At 43.2% G+C, this 18,218-nt stretch overlaps 1 protein-coding gene across 1 annotated transcript; it reads right to left on the reverse strand.

Moving 5' to 3' along the window:
* Positions 1–14,853: 14,853 nt before the first annotated feature.
* LOC127313618 (transcription elongation factor 1 homolog) lies at positions 14,854–15,429 on the reverse strand. The gene has a single exon (XM_051344102.2). It carries the CDS (start codon positions 15,334–15,336, stop codon positions 15,037–15,039), a length of 300 nt encoding a protein of 99 aa, XP_051200062.1. The 5' UTR covers positions 15,337–15,429; the 3' UTR covers positions 14,854–15,036.
* Positions 15,430–18,218: the final 2,789 nt, after the last annotated feature.

Below are 18,218 nucleotides of genomic sequence, written 5' to 3' on the forward strand. Positions count from 1 at the left end.
ATGAAGCGGTACAGTGAAACTCACATAAAAGACATATTGTAAACATTATAAGACTCTATACCGTCTTGCTTGTTGTTCAAACTCAATACTAGAAATTATCTAGACCTTAGAGAAACCAAACATGCAAATCAGATTTTAGCATGCTCTATGTATTTCTTCATTAATAGGTGCAAAGTATATGATGCAAGAGCTTAAACATGAGCACAACAATTGCCAAGTATCACATTATTCAAGATGTTATACCAATTACCACATATATCATTTTCCAATTCCAACCATATAACAATTTAACGAAGAAGAAACTTCGCCATGAATACTATGAGTAAAGCCTAAGGACATACTTGTCCATATGCAACAGCGGAGCGTGTCTCTCTCCCATACAATGAATGCTAGGATCCATTTTATTCAAACAAAACAAAAACAAAAACAAACAGACGCTCCAAGCAAAGTACATAAGATGTGACGGAATAAAAATATAGTTTCAGGGGAGGAACCTGATAATGTTGTCGATGAAGAAGGGGATGCCTTGGGCATCCCCAAGCTTAGACGCTTGAGTCTTCTTAATATATGCTGGGGTGAACCACCGGGGCATCCCCAAGCTTAGAGCTTTCACTCTCCTTGATCATGGTGTATATCATCCTCCTCTCTTGATCCTTGAAAACTTCCTCCACACCAAACTTAAAGCAACTCATTAGAGGGTTAGTGCACAATTAAAATTCACATATTCAGAGGTGACACAATCATTCTTTATACTTCTGGACATTGCACAAAGCTACTGAAAGTCAATGGAATAAAGAAATCCATCAAGCATGACAAAACAGGCAATGCAAAATAAAAGGCAGAATCTGTCAAAAACAGAACAGTTCGTAAAGACGAATTTCTAACAGGCACCAGACTTGCTCAAATGAAAAAACTTAAAACTAATGAAAGTTGCGTACATATCGGAGGATCACTCACGTAAATTGGCATAATTTTCTGAGTTTCGTGCAGAGAATTAGACCCAGATTCGTGACAGCAAAGAAAACTGTTTCTGTGCAGTAATCCAAATCTAGTATCATACTTTTATTAGAGACTTTACTTGGCACAACAATGCAATAAAACTAAGATAAGAAGAGGTTGCTACAGTAGTAAACAACTTCCAAGACTCAAATATAAAACAAAATTACTGTAGTAAAAACATGGGTTGTCTCCCATAAGCGCTTTTCTTTAACGCCTTTCAGCTAGGCGCAGAAAGTGTGTATCAAGTAACATCAAGAGACGAAGCATCAACATCATAATTTGTTCTAATAATAGAATCATAAGGTAACTTCATTCTATTTCTAGGGAAGTGTTCCATACCTTTCTTGAGAGGAAATTGATATTTAATATTACCCTCCTTCATATCAATGGTAGCATCAACAGTTCGAAGAAAAGGTCTTCCCAATATAATGGGACAAGATGCATTGCATTCAATATCGAAGACAACAAAATCAACGGGGATAAGGTTATTGTTAACGGTAATGCGAACATTATCAACTTTCCCCAAAGGTTTCTTTGTAGAGTTATCAACAAGATTAACATCCAAATAACAATTTTTCAATGGTGGCAAGTCAAGCATATTATAGATTTTCTTAGGCATAACAGAAATACTTGCACCAAGATCACATAAGGCATTACAACCAAAGTCATTGACCTTCATCTTAATGATGGGCTCCCAACCATCTTCTAGCTTCATAGGAATAGAAGTTTCGCGTTCTAATTTCTCTTCTCTAGCTTTTATGAGAGCATTTGTAATATGTTTCGTGAAAGCCAAATTTATAGCACTAGCATTAGGACTCTTAGCAAGTTTTTGTAAGAACTTTATAACTTCAGAGATATGACAATCATCAAAATCTAAACCATTATGATCTAAAGCAATGGGATCATTGTCCCCAATGTTGGAAAAATTTCAGCAGCTTTATCATAGGCAGTTTCAGCAGTTTTAGCAGTTTCAGACAATTTTTCGCGCTTTGCATTAGAAGTGGAACCATTGCTAACACCAATTCTTTTACCATTATTAGTAGGAGGTGCAGCAACATGTATAGCATTAGCATTACTAGTGGTGGTAATAGTCCAAACTTTAGCTACATTATTCTCTTTAGCTAGTTTTTCATTTTCTTCTCTTTCCCACCTAGCATGCAGTTCAGCCATTAATCTTATATTCTCATTAATTCTAACTTGTATGGCATTTGCTGTAGTAACAATTTTATTTTCATTATCCATATTAGGAATAACTTTCAATTTCAAAAGATCAACATCAGCAGCAAGACTATCAACTTTAGAGGCAAGCATATCAATTTTTCCAAGTTTTTCTTCAACAGACTTATTAAAAGCAGTTTGTGTACTAATAAATTCTTTAAGCATGGCTTCAAGACCAGAGGGTGTATTCCTATTATTGTTGTAAGAATTCCCATAAGAATTACCATAGACGTTGCCATTATTATAAGGATATGGCCTATAGTTGTTACTAGAATTGTTCCGGTAAGCATTGTTGTTGAAATTATTATTTTTAATGTAGTTTACATCAACATGTTCTTCTTGTGCAACTAATGAAGCTAACGGAACATTATTAGGATCAACATTTGTCCTATCATTCACAAGCATAGACATAATAGCATCAATCTTATCACTCAAGGAAGAGGTTTCTTCGACAGAATTTACCTTCTTACCTTGTGGAGCTCTTTCCATGTGCCATTCAGAGTAATTAACCATCATATTATCAAGAAGCTTTGTTGCTTCACCAAGAGTGATGTACATAAAGGTACCTCCAGCAGCTGAATCCAATAGGTTCCGCGAAGAAAAATTCAGTCCTGCATAAAAGGTTTGGATGATCATCCAAGTAGTCTGTCCATGGGTTGGGCAATTTTTAACCAAAGATTTCATTCTTTCCCATGCTTGTGCAACATGCTCAGTATCTAATTGTTTAAAATTCATTATGCTACTCCTCAAAGATATAATTTTAGCAGGGGGATAATATCTACCAATAAAAGCATCCTTGCATTTAGTCCATGAATCAATACTATTCTTAGGCAGAGATATCAACCAATCTTTAGCTCTTCCTCTTAATGAGAAAGGGAACAATTTTAATTTTATTATGTCACCATCTACATCTTTATACTTTTGCATTTCACAAAGTTCAACAAAATTATTGAGATGGGCAGCAGCATCATCAGAACTAACACCAGAAAATTGCTCTCGCATAACAAGATTCAGTAAAGCAGGTTTAATTTCAAAGAATTCCGCTGTAGTAGCGGGTGGAGCAATAGGTGTGCATAAGAAATCATTATTATTTGTGGTTGTGAAGTCACACAACTTAGTATTTTCAGGAGTGGCCATTTTAGCAATAGTAAATAAAGTAAACAAGATAAAGTAAATGCAAGTAACTAATTTTTTTATGTTTTTGATATAGAGTGCAAGACAGTAAATAAAGTAAAACTAGCAACTAATTTTTTTGTATTTTGATATTATGCAGCAAACAAAGTAGTAAATAAAATAAAGCAAGACAAAAACAAAGTAAAGAGATTGCGATGTGGAGACTCCCCTTGCAGCGTGTCTTGAACTCCCCGGCAACGGCGCCAGAAAATTAGCTGCTTGCGCACAGTTGACGTGGGCGTAGTAGCTTCCTTGTGACGGTAAAGCACTCGTCCGTTGGGAACCCCAAGAGGAAGGTATGATGTCGTACAGCAGCAAGTTTTCCCTCAGTAAGAAACCAAGGTTTATCGAACCAGTAGGAGCCAAGAAGCACGTTGAAGGTTGTTGGTGATGGAGTGTAGTGCGGCGCAACACCAGGGATTCCGGCGCCAACGTGGAACCTGCACAACACAACCAAAGTACTTTGCCCCAACGAAACAGTGAGGTTGTCAATCTCACCGGCTTGCTGTAACAAAGGATTAGATGTATAGTGTGGATGATGATTGTTTGCAGAAAACAGTAGAACAAAGATTGGCAAGAGATTGTATTCGATGTAAAAGAATGGACCGGGGTCCACAGTTCACTAGAGGTGTCTCTCCCATAAGAAATAGCATATTGGGTAAACAAATTACAGTTGGGCAATTGACAAATAGAGAGGGCATGACAATGCACATACATGACATGATGAGTATTGTGAGATTTAATTGGGCATTACGACAAAGTACATAGACCGCTATCCAGCATGCATCTATGCCTAAAAAGTCCACTTTCAGGTTATCATCCGAACCCCTTCCGGTATTAAGTTGTAAACAACAGACAATTGCATTAAGTATGGCGCGTAATGTAATCAATAACTATATCCTCGAACATAGCATCAATGTTTTATCCCTAGTGGCAACAGCACATCCATAACCTTAGAGGTTCTTGTCACTCCTCCAGATTCACGGAGACATGAACCCACTATCGAGCATAAATACTCCCTCTTGGAGTTACAAGCATCAACTTGGCCAAAGCATCTACTAGTAACGGAGAGCATGCAAGATCATAAACAACACATAGATAGATTGATAATCAACATAACATAGTATTCTCTATTCATCGGATCCCAACAAACACACATGTAGCATTACAAATAGATGATCTTGATCATGATAGGCAGCTCACAAGATCAGACAATGAAGCACAATGGGGAGAAGACAACCATCTAGCTACTGCTATGGACCCATAGTCCAGGGGTGAACTACTCACTCATCAATCCGGAGGCGACCATGGCGGTGTAGAGTCCTCCGGGAGATGATTCCCCTCTCCGGCAGGGTGCCGGAGGTGTTCTCCAGAATCCCCCGAGATGGGATTGGCGACGGCGGCGTCTCAGTATGTTTTCTCGTATCGTGGCTCTCGGTACTGGGGGTTTCGCGACGAAGGATTTAAGTAGGCGAAAGAATTAGGTCAAGTGGGCGCCCGAGGGGCCCACACCACAGGCCGGCGCGGCCAGGGCCTGGGCCGCGCCGCCTGGTGGTGTGGCCACCTCGTGGCCCCACTTCCTTTCCCCGCAGGTGTTCTGGAAGCTTCGTGGAAAAATAGGGACCTGGGCGTTGATTTCGTCCAATTCCGAGAATATTTCCTTACTAGGATTTCTGAAACCAAAAACAGCAGAAAACAGCAACTGGCTCTTCGGCATCTCGTTAATAGGTTAGTGCCGGAAAATGCATAATAATGACATATAATGTGTATAAAACATGTGAGTATCATCATAAAAGTAGCATGGAACATAAGAAATTATAGATACGTTTGAGACGTATCACCCGGCTTCGCCGGCGACGACCTCCGGGGACGATGAGGAGGGCGGGAGAAGGAGGGGAGGACGGCGGCGGCTAGGGTTTTCGGCCCCAGGTCGCCCAGGAGGGGGACGACCTAAGGTGAAGACTAAACTAGGGAGGAGTAGGATTCCTCACGATAGAGGTAAGTAAATACACGGAGAGCCATCTATCTTCTCCTGGACAATATCGACCATCTTCATTCTCTTGCAAAATTTAATAAAACAGCAAAAGCATCAGGGCTTTGAGAATCACATTCACATGCCCCTATAGAAAGAACTATATATCCTGCTTTGAACTTCTCAATCAAGTTCTTCCTGATGCAATCACCAGTTGCAAACGATGCGGGCAGCTGACAAAGCGGACCAACTGGCCGGCTAGGATAATCACCTTGTCCCCATGTTAATTCACTTTATCAAGATCAAATATTTACATTCAATTACATCAAATTACATTGCAACCATTTCAGCGCATTCAAGGTTTGATGTTAATCTTGCTAATAAAAAAGTAGAAAAATATAGCTTCTTGAGCCCCTCTCTATTCAGCTATTCCAGATCTCAAAACGCAACTACAACACAAACTACTAAACAAACATAGATCTATTGAGTTTCTCTCTATTATGCACATGTAATGCATTCGTTGGCGGTAGCTGATCTACATCCTATCATCTGAAGGATAGTGTCAACACCCGGATTTTTTTTTAATTCCAGATGCCTATTATGCCGTACATCGCAATCCTAGGAAGATTGTTTTTACGAGACATAATAAGTTAATATCACAGAACATCATTCATTACAAACCATAATAGTTTTACAACAAAGGATCTCATGATCCAAGTCTTAAAACAACAGTTGATCTAAGGATCAATTACAAAACACATAGCGGAAGAAACGTAGTAGCGGTCCATCTGTTCCACAGGCAACGCTTGACGTCGGGAGGTAGTCCTAGTTATCGTAGACATCCTGCTGTCTACCTTCCTGGTACTGGTTCTCCTCTTCATAGTCTGGCCATTTGAATAGCCAGGGACAAAGCCATGAGTACTTTTAAAGTACTCGCAAACTCACACTAATAGAAGTACTAGTAGCTCTAATAGGTATTCTAAGCTTCTAGGTTTATTTGCACAAAGCCAGTTTTATCTCATAAATACTTTATAGCAAAGACTATTTATTGACCTAAAATACTCAAGTGGGAACATTAGTGTCATTTCCACAACTCTGTTGTGATCACGTCAAATTCACCTTTCAAGTCACCATTCATTTTTAGAAAACATCTGACAACGGAACAGTATGACCATCCAACTGTCCAAGACCGCGGACGCAGCTATTCGAATAGTTTAACACTCTGCAGAGGTTGTACTCTTGTGCCACAACTTTTGATCACATCCGTCAGGGATAACCCTGAATCATCATACTCAGTATGCGGATCATCAACTATTAACCTTTCACTTACATACTCTAGTATATGCACCTCCCCTATGAGCTTGGCCTCCTAGTGATGGCAATCTGCCATCCTAGGAACTGCACAGGGCTTGGGTAGGACATTCATATCTTTTTCACGTCATTTCACTTTAAACGGAGGCAGCCTCAGTATAACCTCTATGACGCTTGTTCAGAGGGAACCCATACTAAAATACATAAATTTCCAGTTAAGCCTTACCCATTATCAGATATTGTGGGGGTACTCTAAAATTGGAAAGGCATCGCATCCGAACCCAACCATCAGTTTTTGTCAAATTCACCTTGTCATTCAAAGGTAACATTCACCTTCAAAACTTTCAATAGAATGACTTATCATCCTAAGGTTTCAAAGTCACTTGATTCACAAGTTCCCATCTAGAGTAGTCAATTTTAGTTTTAGCACTAGCAACTAATCATGAGGGGTGCTAACTAAAGTTTAGCTTTCTAGGCTAAGTTTGAAGCTCTTGTGGTACTCTACACTTAGACACAAATTAACTACAACAAGTAAGTCTTGGTAACCAAAGTAAAAGCTTGCAAGATAAAAACTTGGACTTGGAAGAATAAAACTTTAAACAAAAATACTAGTGCCATGATATCTTGCACTAGTAGCTGGCATTAGTAGAGCTTGCCTTGGATGGTACAGTGATCAAAGTGTTCCTCCTCTTCTTCGTAGAAGACCTCCTCCTTCTCGTAGCCTTCGGTACTAGGGTCTATAAACGGATACGAGGTAACAATCACCAAACAATACTTAAGGAGACTATTTTGCCATAATGGCTCACACATGATGATATATCATCATCACAATCATCACTCAACATCATACTAGGATTTTCTTTATTTAGTGTTGGGGAAAATAATTTCCTCTCATTGAAAATTACTAAGATTTAATATCCTCAAATAATAAAATATGAGGCCATGTAACTAAGGTCATCACCTCACATCAAATTACTTGGGAAAGTGATTTAAATGAGATTCTACATCTCATAGATTTCAAATACTATTTTTGAAATAATTTAAATGAGCTAGAAATAGCCACATAGCCATTTTTTGAATCTAGCCCATGATCATATGAAACAACTATGTCATATTTTTTCATAATCAAATATAGTTTTTGAAATGTGAATTATGAGAATTGGAATCACCTCAAAATTCATTATGGTTGATTTTTAATAAATGTTTGAATTTTGAAAAGGTACTGCCTTGTCATTTTTGTTGAAATTGCTCTATAATGAATTAAGGTTTTAGACCAGTGGTGTTGGCTAGATAATTTCATCTACTTTCACCCAAAATTGGAATCACCCGAATTGGATTTGTAGATTTGTTTTTATTCACATTTGAACAAGGCACCAGTGTTTGAAATTCGATTTAAACGAATTAACAAAATTTGAATATGTGGGCTTCGGCGGGAAACAAAAATGGGCCTGAGAGGGGGGTTAGCAGGCCGGCCCAGCAGGGCATCTCGCACGCGCGGGCGGCCTGACAACGGGACCCACGCGTCAGTGGCTCATAAAACCCAAATCGGTATGTTTGAAAGGGGGCCGTAGGACTAGAAAGAGGATCGACGGCCGAGGCTCGTCGTCCTCGACGACGAGATCAAACCCTACAGGCGGCGAACCTAGGGGGTCGGAGGCTCACCGGAGGTTCGGCGATCATCGGCGATGAAGTAGATCGGCGTTGTCGATGACGGCGAAGCTCCTGGTACCGGCGGCAACTCCTGGGGTGGCTCCAATCGTCGGCTCCTTCTGCGACGGCTCCGACGGTTATCCGGCAATCAATTGTGGGGCTACGGACTAAATTGGGAAGAGGGCTGGCTCGAGGAGGCTCAGTGAGGAGAGGAAAGAGGAATGGCGTGAAGAAATTGAGCAGGGGAGGCCTCCTTTTTATAGGGTCGATGAGGTGCTGCGGGGTGGTCACGGTGGCGAGCATGGAGGTGGCGTTCTGGGCTGCGAAGGGGCAAGGCGAGGAAGCTGCTCTGTTCCTGGCATCATGGCGATCATCACGCGCTTGATGGCACAGAAAACGGCGGTCGGGAGAGGTCATGGTCGCTAGGTGGCCGTGCGGTACCGTGGCGGAGATCGTCGACGGCGACGACGGCTACAGTGCTCTCTGGCTCGAGTGATCATGTCTGGGAGGTTTCTGGGGTCCTGGTGAGTGCGTGTGTTAGAGGAGAGGGCGAGGGGAGGTCAGCAGTGACGGGGCGAGGCGACGCTCTGGCGTGCCTGTGGGCGTGTCCGTGCGCGCGCTGGCGTCACTGGGCGTCGTGGGCACGTCCTGGCTAGGGCAGTGCCGTGGTCTCCTTGGCAAAAGGCTGGTGTGATCATGATCAGGGGAGCAATGTCAACCTCCAGGACAAGGTGAGGTGATCCAGAGGTGAGAGGAGAGGAGAATGGCATGGTGAGGTCATGAGTGCATGACATGTGCAAGGTTTGATCATTTTCGTCAAGGAACAGTGGTGCACTTTCATAGCTTTGTCCAGATGATGCAAGGAGGAGTGAGTGATGACATAAGCACTGAGGGTTTAGGGAAAAATCCATTGGATATTGAGATGTATGCTCAAAGTCAAATGTTGCACACCTAGTGTTTGATGAAATGGCCGAAAGAGATTTGAATTTGAATTTTCAAAAAAAAATTATAGGTGTGATTCAAATAATGTTTGGCACCTATTGATGTACTTGGTTTGAAAATTGGAGTTGATTTGGTGAGATTCAAATTTGGGATGATCTAGAATCTGTTTCAAGGTTGCCACTTTGGATGCCATTCAAAATCATTTGAATTTGAATCAGCAAGGTTGGCCAACACCAATTTGTTCACTTTTATGAGTACTATAGATCTGTGCAAAAAGATGAGAAGGTTTGGTTTAGAAAATAATAATCACAGGGGCTCAAAGTGGGCATCATGTTAAAATTGTCACAAGTGACCATTATCACATGTGCTAGGGTTTTTCATTTTCTTTTCTTTTGTTTCGATTTTCTTTGACCAAAATTCATTGTTTTGGGTTCATTGAGTGTTAGGTTAAGTTTGTTAATGGTTTCAAACCATTTAGGTAAAGTAAATATGACATAGGCCTATATTTGCCAATATTGCCATTTGCTCACATGTGACTTTTATTTTATTTTATTTTTCTTTGGCTTTGTTTCTCTTTGATTCCAAAGGGCAAGGTTTAGGGTTTAGGAACATTTTCAACACTTCAATCAAGCAATCATGGCAATATCACATCATACATGCATGATCACTATGCACAACAAGTAATTCAATTCAAGTTTTTGTTGGCTCCAAATTTTGGGAAAGGGAATTGATCTTCTTCATTGATTTGAAAAGTTGGGATGTTACAGATAGATGATGACACCATCATCATGATCGCCCATCTTCTCGCCATCTTGTGCACGCCTTAGCCGCCGACCTCACCGCCACACCGCAGGTCTGAAAGAAGAATAACAATGATGAGAGAATGGATCTGGTAGAGGAACACCAATGTTCAGAGCACCTTTGATACAAGATGAGGCCTATGGATCTGGTTGAACAAGATGAAACCGTATGTGTTGATAGGATGGAGATCAAACCTGCAGATCGGGCTCACTAGTGGAGTAGTCCTACGTAGCTTCAAGAGCCTTGCAAGATCCGGCGAGTGGAGTTCGCGTTGTAAAACTTGGGTCGGTTGTATCCTGACCTTTGTGTGTAGAGTGGTGGGAGTGCAGCGGGATGTGGATAGGTCGCGGGAACGGGAAATGGCGCTAGGGCTCCCTTTATTTTATATGAAGTGGGAGTGGCCACTACTAAGTGCAGATATTGGTTTGTTATTTTAGGCCATTTGAGCAAGTGCGGTCTAGCTATATGGCAACACTTGCAAAAAGGGCCCACAATAGGTTGTCTGCCATGAATTGAAGAATTCTATAAAAACATAACTCTTTATTCATTTAACACAAAAGTTACATTGTTGAATAAAGTTACATTGTTGAATAAAAGAAGTATAAATATCGAGGTTTATTTATCTAAACATTTTTGTTATACCTCCGTGCTAGCCTAGCTAACACGGGGTGGCGTGGTTTGCTTCCTGATAATTGTGCTCAAATTATAAGTTATAGCTATCAACATGAATCACAGTAGTGTAAAATACTTCCATACCTACAACTTTAAAGTGGTGGATCACACCTGGTAGTGAGTGAGACGCGGTTGACCAGTCATCACGTCGCTTAGAATCCACAAAGTACTACTATTTTACTCCCCGACGTCAAAGGTCTTGGAATGAACACCACACAGCGGATGATAGAAAAGGGATCGTGCTAGATCCGAAATAGCCTAGCCCAGATCCACCCACACATGAACGACCAACCGGGGGAGGGGGCATTGTCGAAGAGGGAAATAAACACTAAGGTCATGTCACCTCCGTGCCGTTTGCAAGCCACCATCCACATGCAGAGACTAGATCAAATTGGCCTAATTGCCGCCCAGATATAGGCCCATCAACCTTTATTTTGGCCCACTGCCGCAACCTCCATGGCCACACCGCGCCGGCTCACGCTAGCCACATGCGACCTCTGTCATCGTGCCGCCATCCCTGCTGCCCAACAGGAGCAGAAGCACAACCACCCGAGTTCTTCACCACACCGTAGCGTCGCCTGAGTGGGCCTCCCCGCGAGACCCTCACCACCCACGCGAAATGGAAGCCACCGCTGTCGGCAAGACGCTGGATTTGCTCGGCGACAACATCAAGGTTAGATGGGAGGAGGGCTAGCTAGGACATGCGAGGTGTAGGTCGCCCGGGTTGACAAGGGGGCGATGCAGAACGAGGAGATATTTTCGGCAGGCTGTCACTAAGACTCTTTTTTTGTTGAAAGATATATTATTTTTGAAAAGGACACCTTTTTATTAAGGGCACGTCTAGCGGGCGGCCGCGTGCCCGTTCGTGCATCTGAGCGCTCAACGAAAAGAGGAAAGTTCGTGTCGTCCAGGGACCCGACCTCCTCCCGCCGACAGGCCCTACGCACCCGCGCTCGCCGCCGGCCGCCGGCCTCCCTTCCGGCACAGGAGCCACCGCCATCGATTTTCCCTCCAGCGCATGCCCTGGGCACCAACCCGGTGCCGGATGTACCCACGCGACCGCGCCATAGCAGGGAGCAGCAGGTGGAGAAACATCACAGGCCAGACCGGCGTCTCCCCGGTGGGGAATCAGGGGAGATGGGACCGGTGGGGCTTCGCCGGCTAACGACAGCGGCAGAGGAGGCCGACGGCGGGCAGAATCAGCGGCAGAGAGAGAGAGAAATTAGGAGGACATGCACCTGCGGGAGGAAGAAGATAACTGAAATACTACTAGAGAGGATAGATGTGGGTCCCACCCCACCAGAGACTTGGTATTTGCCCCATCGTGCAATTTTTTTTGCCTAATTCACATAGTAGTTGCCAAAAAATGCTAGTTTGTTGTCTCGTAGAGTATATTGGAGTAGTTATAATTTTCCCTAGTAATAGTGTGCACCAAATTCTAAAGTTGTGTATAGATATTATGATTTTTTTGATGTTATGAAATTGTCTACAGATGTTTCGAAGTGGGCATCGCCATCCACACCGATGATGGTCAACGTTTCAACGCCAGTCCAAAAAAGCGGCCCACGCGGGAGTTTAGAGAGGTGATTGGTAACTGCAGTGTGGCACTCAACGGGAATTCCTAGAGTCTTCGTGGGAGGTGCACTAGAATCCATCCGACCACGTGCGGTATGCAACTTTGTAACAACGGTAGACAACTTCATAGCAACATGAAGCAACTTCAGTGGAGCGGTAGGAAACTTTGCAACAACGGTAGGCAACTTAATACAAGCGGGAAGCAAATTCGTAGTCGTACTAGACAACTTTGGTGCAGATATAAGCAAGTTATAGACATCTTATCGACACTAGCAAGCAACATTAATTACAACACCGGTAGAGAATTTCGTAGAGGGGGAGGCAAATTTGTAGTAGTACTAGGAAATTTTTGTGCAACTATAGACAACTTATAAATATCGTTAGACAACTTATAACAACTTATCGACACAGGTAAGCACCTTTACAACAACAGTAGGCCACTTCCAAAGTTGAACCGCCAGGCACCAAAGTTGTGTCATCAGGCACCAAATGCTTCGCCGGACACCAATGTTGTGTCGCCATGCACCAATGTTGCGACGTGAGGCACCTAATTTTCTCCGGTGGGCACCAAAGTTGCTCTTTTGGACACCAAAATTGTGCCACCATGCACAAAAATTGCTCCATTTGGTTCCAAAGTTGATCTGTATGTCACCAAAGTTAGGCTCCAAAGTTGCTCCATCGGGTTTCAAAGTTGCGCCGTCAGGCACCATAATTGCATCGTTAGACCAGGAAGTTGCTCCATTTGGTTCCAAAGTTGCTCTGTATGTCACCAAAGTTGGGCTCCAAAGTTGCTCCGTCGGGTTCCAAAGTTGCGCTGTCAGGCACCATAATTGCATCGTTAGACACCGAAGTTGCTCCTTTGGGTATCGGAATTGCTTCGGCGGGAACCAAAGTTGCTTCGTAAGGCACCAAAGTTAGTATGTCGGAAACCAAAATTGTGCCGTTAGCCGTTAGGTACCAAAGTTGCTCTATCGGAAACCAAAATTGTGCTATTAGGTACCAAAGTTGCTCTGTCGGGGTCTAAAGTTGCACCGTGAGGCATCAAATTTGCTCTGTCGGAAACCAAAAAATTGTGCCGTTAGGCACTAACATATGGCTCTTAGTATATAACAAGAACTGGAAGTTTGGGAGACAACTTCATGATAGATTAAGAGAAGGCTGAATCAGAAAAAAAAATTGTGATTAATGTGCTTTCCTCTGTGATAAAACTTCACCTACGAATATATGTAAGTAACTTTCACAACATATATGCAACTTCACCTACGAAATAGGCATTGTCGCGCACTAAACTTGCGCCACTGGACACAAAATTGATTTGTTGTGGGCACCAAATTTACTTCGTTAGGCACCAAAGTTGCCCTGAAAGTCCGTGGGCACCAAATTTTCCATGTGATGCCCAAAACTTGCTCTACCGTGCACCAATATTGTGCCAATGGATACAAAAGTTGCCCCGTTTAGCACCAAAGTTGCACATCATTGGAAGCCCAATGTGCTACGGCCTATTTACATGTAGATGAAGCCTACAGTGCTATTAGTGAATTATTCCCACATGTGAGCAGTTTCTCAACAAACAGGAGTCCATCATTAATCAATCCTGAATGGCCAGTAGTAGGAAAATAGTGTAGGCAAATTTATCGTGTTGGAAGAAAAATTTATGATATTATAAGGCAACTTTTTTATAATAATATGCAATTTCGTCGGTATTTACGGGTCAATGCCACATGGCACGTCTGAAGTAGCATTTAACGAACTTGTAGAAATTAGCCATGTTCCAGGTTGTTTCCGTTCTTTGCCTCTGTCCTTGCGTTACAATAGCACAAGCAGCCACGACCAAGGTTTTACCGGTAGAAAAATCTCAAATCAGATCAGAGGATGCCGTATTCCATAGTACTTCGCTCTGGCCCAACTCGCTTTGTCCTGTAGCGCGCCCGCTCGGCGCGTCCGGCTGGCACGCGCCTGCCCGTAAGAATTCAGGTTTTATTAATAAACATGAAAAGTAGTACTTCCTCCGATTTCAAAATAACTGCCCAAAAATAGATGTATGTAGACATGTTTTCCTGTATAGATACATTCATTTTTAGCCAACAATTTTAAACTAGAGGGAGTATAAAAAAGTATAAAATAAATGTGATAAAACATAAACAGATCTTTGAATCACATAGCGATGACTACAAGAACTAAAGCGAGCCGAAGGTACACTGCCATTTGGAGCAAAACTTATTATAGAAGGGCTTGTTGTAGGGGACAAAGGAGAGTAGTCTTCGTGCTAAATCGACCTAGGAGATCCACGCCGAAGGAGCAGTCTTCGTGCTAAATTGACCTAGGAATTACGTCAACTCTGTTCAAAGCACTCTATTCTATCAAATCAACCGAGCGGCAGATATCCGTTGCTTTACTAATTAAAAAGAAAAGAGCAATGTGGTTACAGAAACTTTCAACTCCACAAACTTAGGAACTGGAACAAAATCAGCGGATCGGGCAGCTGCGCATAGCACAAAACTCTACTAAACTTGAGTTACACATTCCGCAGCAAGAAAGAACATACTCCAATGAGTATTCGTTTCATCGATCTACAATTTCAGATCGGAGTACAGTAAAAGTTAACTCGACACACACAGGACGAGTCAAGCATCTCAATCTAGAGGGCGACCCGATCTTTGTCGTCTGAAACTAGCTACCACGGAACGGCGCGCAGGCTATCCTTCACACGTACGTCGTGGTCTTCACGCGTAGGAGTCCCGGCGGCGGCGGCGGCGGCGGACGTCGACGTCTTGGTTGGCCTTCTCGCACTCGTCGATCCACTCGCTGTAGACGTCGATGGGCTCGGTGAGGGCGTGCGCCTTGGTGGAGTAGCTCTCCTCACACACGAAGCACTTGACCACGGCGAACCATTCCTTCCGGTCGATCTCGCAGTCGACGCTCCCGGCGTGATTGCAGAAGGGGCAGCAGAAAATCTTGTCCAGCTTCACCGCCGGCTTCTTCCGCGATGCCATCTTCGAGTTCGCTGACTTCCGCTTCGCCATCAAGCAAGCAGGGATCTCTCGCTCACGCTCGCAAGAAGTTGGAGACAAGGAGAATTTGCCGAGAGATTTGATGGCATCCTAGGGCGCATCGGGTTGTGCTTATAAAGTCTGGCGTACGCGTTAACTGTGTCCGTCTCCGACTCAACTTCTTTTTGTTGTTTTGAGATGTATGCCATGGCGATTGTCGAAGCAGTAAACGAAGAGACGGACCTGTGCTCCGACAGGATTCGGATTCTGCCATGCATTGGGCCCAGTCGAAGTGACGGTGACGTGTTGACGGACACCGGCGCCCAGTCGAAGTGGGCCAGACCGCCTCCCGTCTCTCATCCATATCGGCCTGACCAGGCCGTTCGTTTTCGTCCTTGTCGGCTTGCCCTAGCTACGTTGCCGCTCCAGTTCCATGCATCCAGCGCACAACTGGTCGACCTCTTCGGATAATCGAACAGCCATGGCAGAGTTCTCACCCCTCCACAGGGTGCTCTACAGAGGACGCCCAGCGCCTCCTCGGCCGCCTTATAATCCTCGTCAACACCACCTTCCTCGACACCGGCTTCGTGCCCCACGACGCCCACTCCGTCCCAACTAAGTCCGACCGGGATCCGAGGCGGGTGGGCGCGACGGCCCTCCGCTACGCCGCGCCGCGCCTGCAGGACGAGCCCGTCGCGCTGAGGTTTGTTAGCCATAATCTGACTCGCAGGATTCGTAGAGCCGGACGTGCGGCCACCCAATAGAATAGCTGAGTTAGTTTGCATGCGAAGTTGTTAGCTACGTGTGTGTGGCAGGCTCGTGTGGTGATCCCAGCATTTAGGTGCGTGAGTTAGTTAGCTGGCCGGGTCAAGTGCCTGCATATGTTAGTGGGTAAATCGTGTCTGTGCATGTATCCACTAGCTTAGGAGGTGGTGTTAGTGGCCGAGTTGCAGGGTCGTGTGTGCGTGCGTATATGTGTAAGCTCGGCTATAAAAAGCCTACCCCATGTACTTCTTATAATAGAGCTGAAGAGGAGAAAAAAGGTACGAAGGTGCGGTGCCAGAAAAAATCTCTGTGCGTTCTTCTCCCATGTGTACATGTGTGTGTTGATCCTTGGGCAAATCCTACAAGGTTGCGCGCGCTCCGGATGCACGTCGTCTTCTACGTATGCCTCCCAAGGTCCGCGCCGCCGCTCCTGTCCGGCGGCCTCGACGGCACTGCGCGCGCGCTAGAACTTTGGTCTAAGGCTAAGTGGCAATGGAACTTGTCGGTGAGGACTGCTCCGGTGCTCCCCCCTAAAATGAAGTTGAAGGGTCAGAGTTGTTGTTTTTTCATGTATTGGGTCCACCGAAACTCATATCCATCCCATGCATACCCGTTTATATTAATACGGTATGTGTATGTCGGGTAAGAAAGAAAAATATGTCACGTGAGCAAGATCTTTATATAACTATTCTAATTCGGCACACCCACACGTGACCATAATACGTACAAAAACGAGGTACAACACAACGCGGGCTATACGGGCTTGTATATAGGGTTGTACGGACGGTGGATCTACACTGAAATTACGATCGTGCCCCACTTACGAACAGGTATGTGAAGATCTCCACCGTTGTTGTGTTCGATACATCCAGGATTTTTTCAGGGGAGGAGCACCGGAGCAGAAGTGCTTGTCGGTTTCGTATTAATGCCTTCATTGAGATAATCCAGTTCCTCCATTTAGTAGTACTTTCCACTAGTAAACATTCTTTTTTCGACTAAACCTCTTAAAATTTTGGAACTACAAAAGCCAAATCATTGGAGTCGATATCTCTTTCAGCCTGATAGAGAATTTGGTGATATATGAGTAATCTATACCTAATAATAAAGAAAATAAGGCTTCTTGTTCGTCCGTCAGTTATTACCCCTGATCTTTGTTCAAATTACAACAACTGCCACCGCTGAGTTATTATTAGGGCCACGCTGAGCGTCGGCCGGCCGATTTTGTGGCCCAAAATCGGTTGCATTCCGCGCCGTTAGATTAACATCCGACGCTCGAAAACAGCCACAATGGAAATTTTTCATTTTGGTCCTCTATTTTTTGCAAACTCAACCCGCGATCCTATACCTCTTGAGTTAACCGAAAAGGTACATCTCTTTGGGCAATATCTTCCTGATATTTACAGCAGCAATGCCACCGTAAGGGGTAGATATGTGACAAAATGAGAATTGCAACAAAATCCGTTGCTGTGTGTACAAAAAAATATACAATTACAACAAATCATCACCGGAATTTTTTAAAAAAAGCAAGCTACAAAAAAGTGGTTAAGCAACATTTTTAATGCAATTTAATTTACAACAAAAATTGCCAGAAATCTTAACAAATATTGGAATGGATTACAACAAAAGGAATACTACAATAAAGTGGTTAAAACAACAATTTTTGATGTAGATTGATTTACAACAAAAAACAGCTAACAATATTAACAAAAAACTCAAGCGATTACAACAAAAATCCATCATCAGTGAAAATTGGTCAAGCAACAATTAACTTTCTACATATTGAATTACAATAAAAATTGATATCTATTTATACAAAAATCACAAACAATTACAACAAAAAATCACTTGATTATTGGCGACAATAAAAATCTACAAAAGAATTCCAATAAAAATGTTGGTTGTTTACAACAATAGTCAATAATAAAAAACAACAAAAAAATTAGCTATTTACAACACATGATTTTTTGCTCCAGGTTCATGTACAACAAAAAATAATCTATTTTAACAAAAGTAACAAACGATTAACACAATAAAATCATGTGTTTTCAGCAAAAAAATAAAGAAGCTACGAAGAAATAAGTAGCAGCCCTGCAGGCCTCTACCTAGCTTCTTTCTTTTAGCACAATAGGCTTGGATCAAGTTATGGCTGG

The sequence above is a fragment of the Lolium perenne genome, chromosome 7, assembly GCF_019359855.2.
Source record: "Lolium perenne isolate Kyuss_39 chromosome 7, Kyuss_2.0, whole genome shotgun sequence".
In the NCBI taxonomy this organism is placed as follows: domain Eukaryota; kingdom Viridiplantae; phylum Streptophyta; class Magnoliopsida; order Poales; family Poaceae; genus Lolium; species Lolium perenne.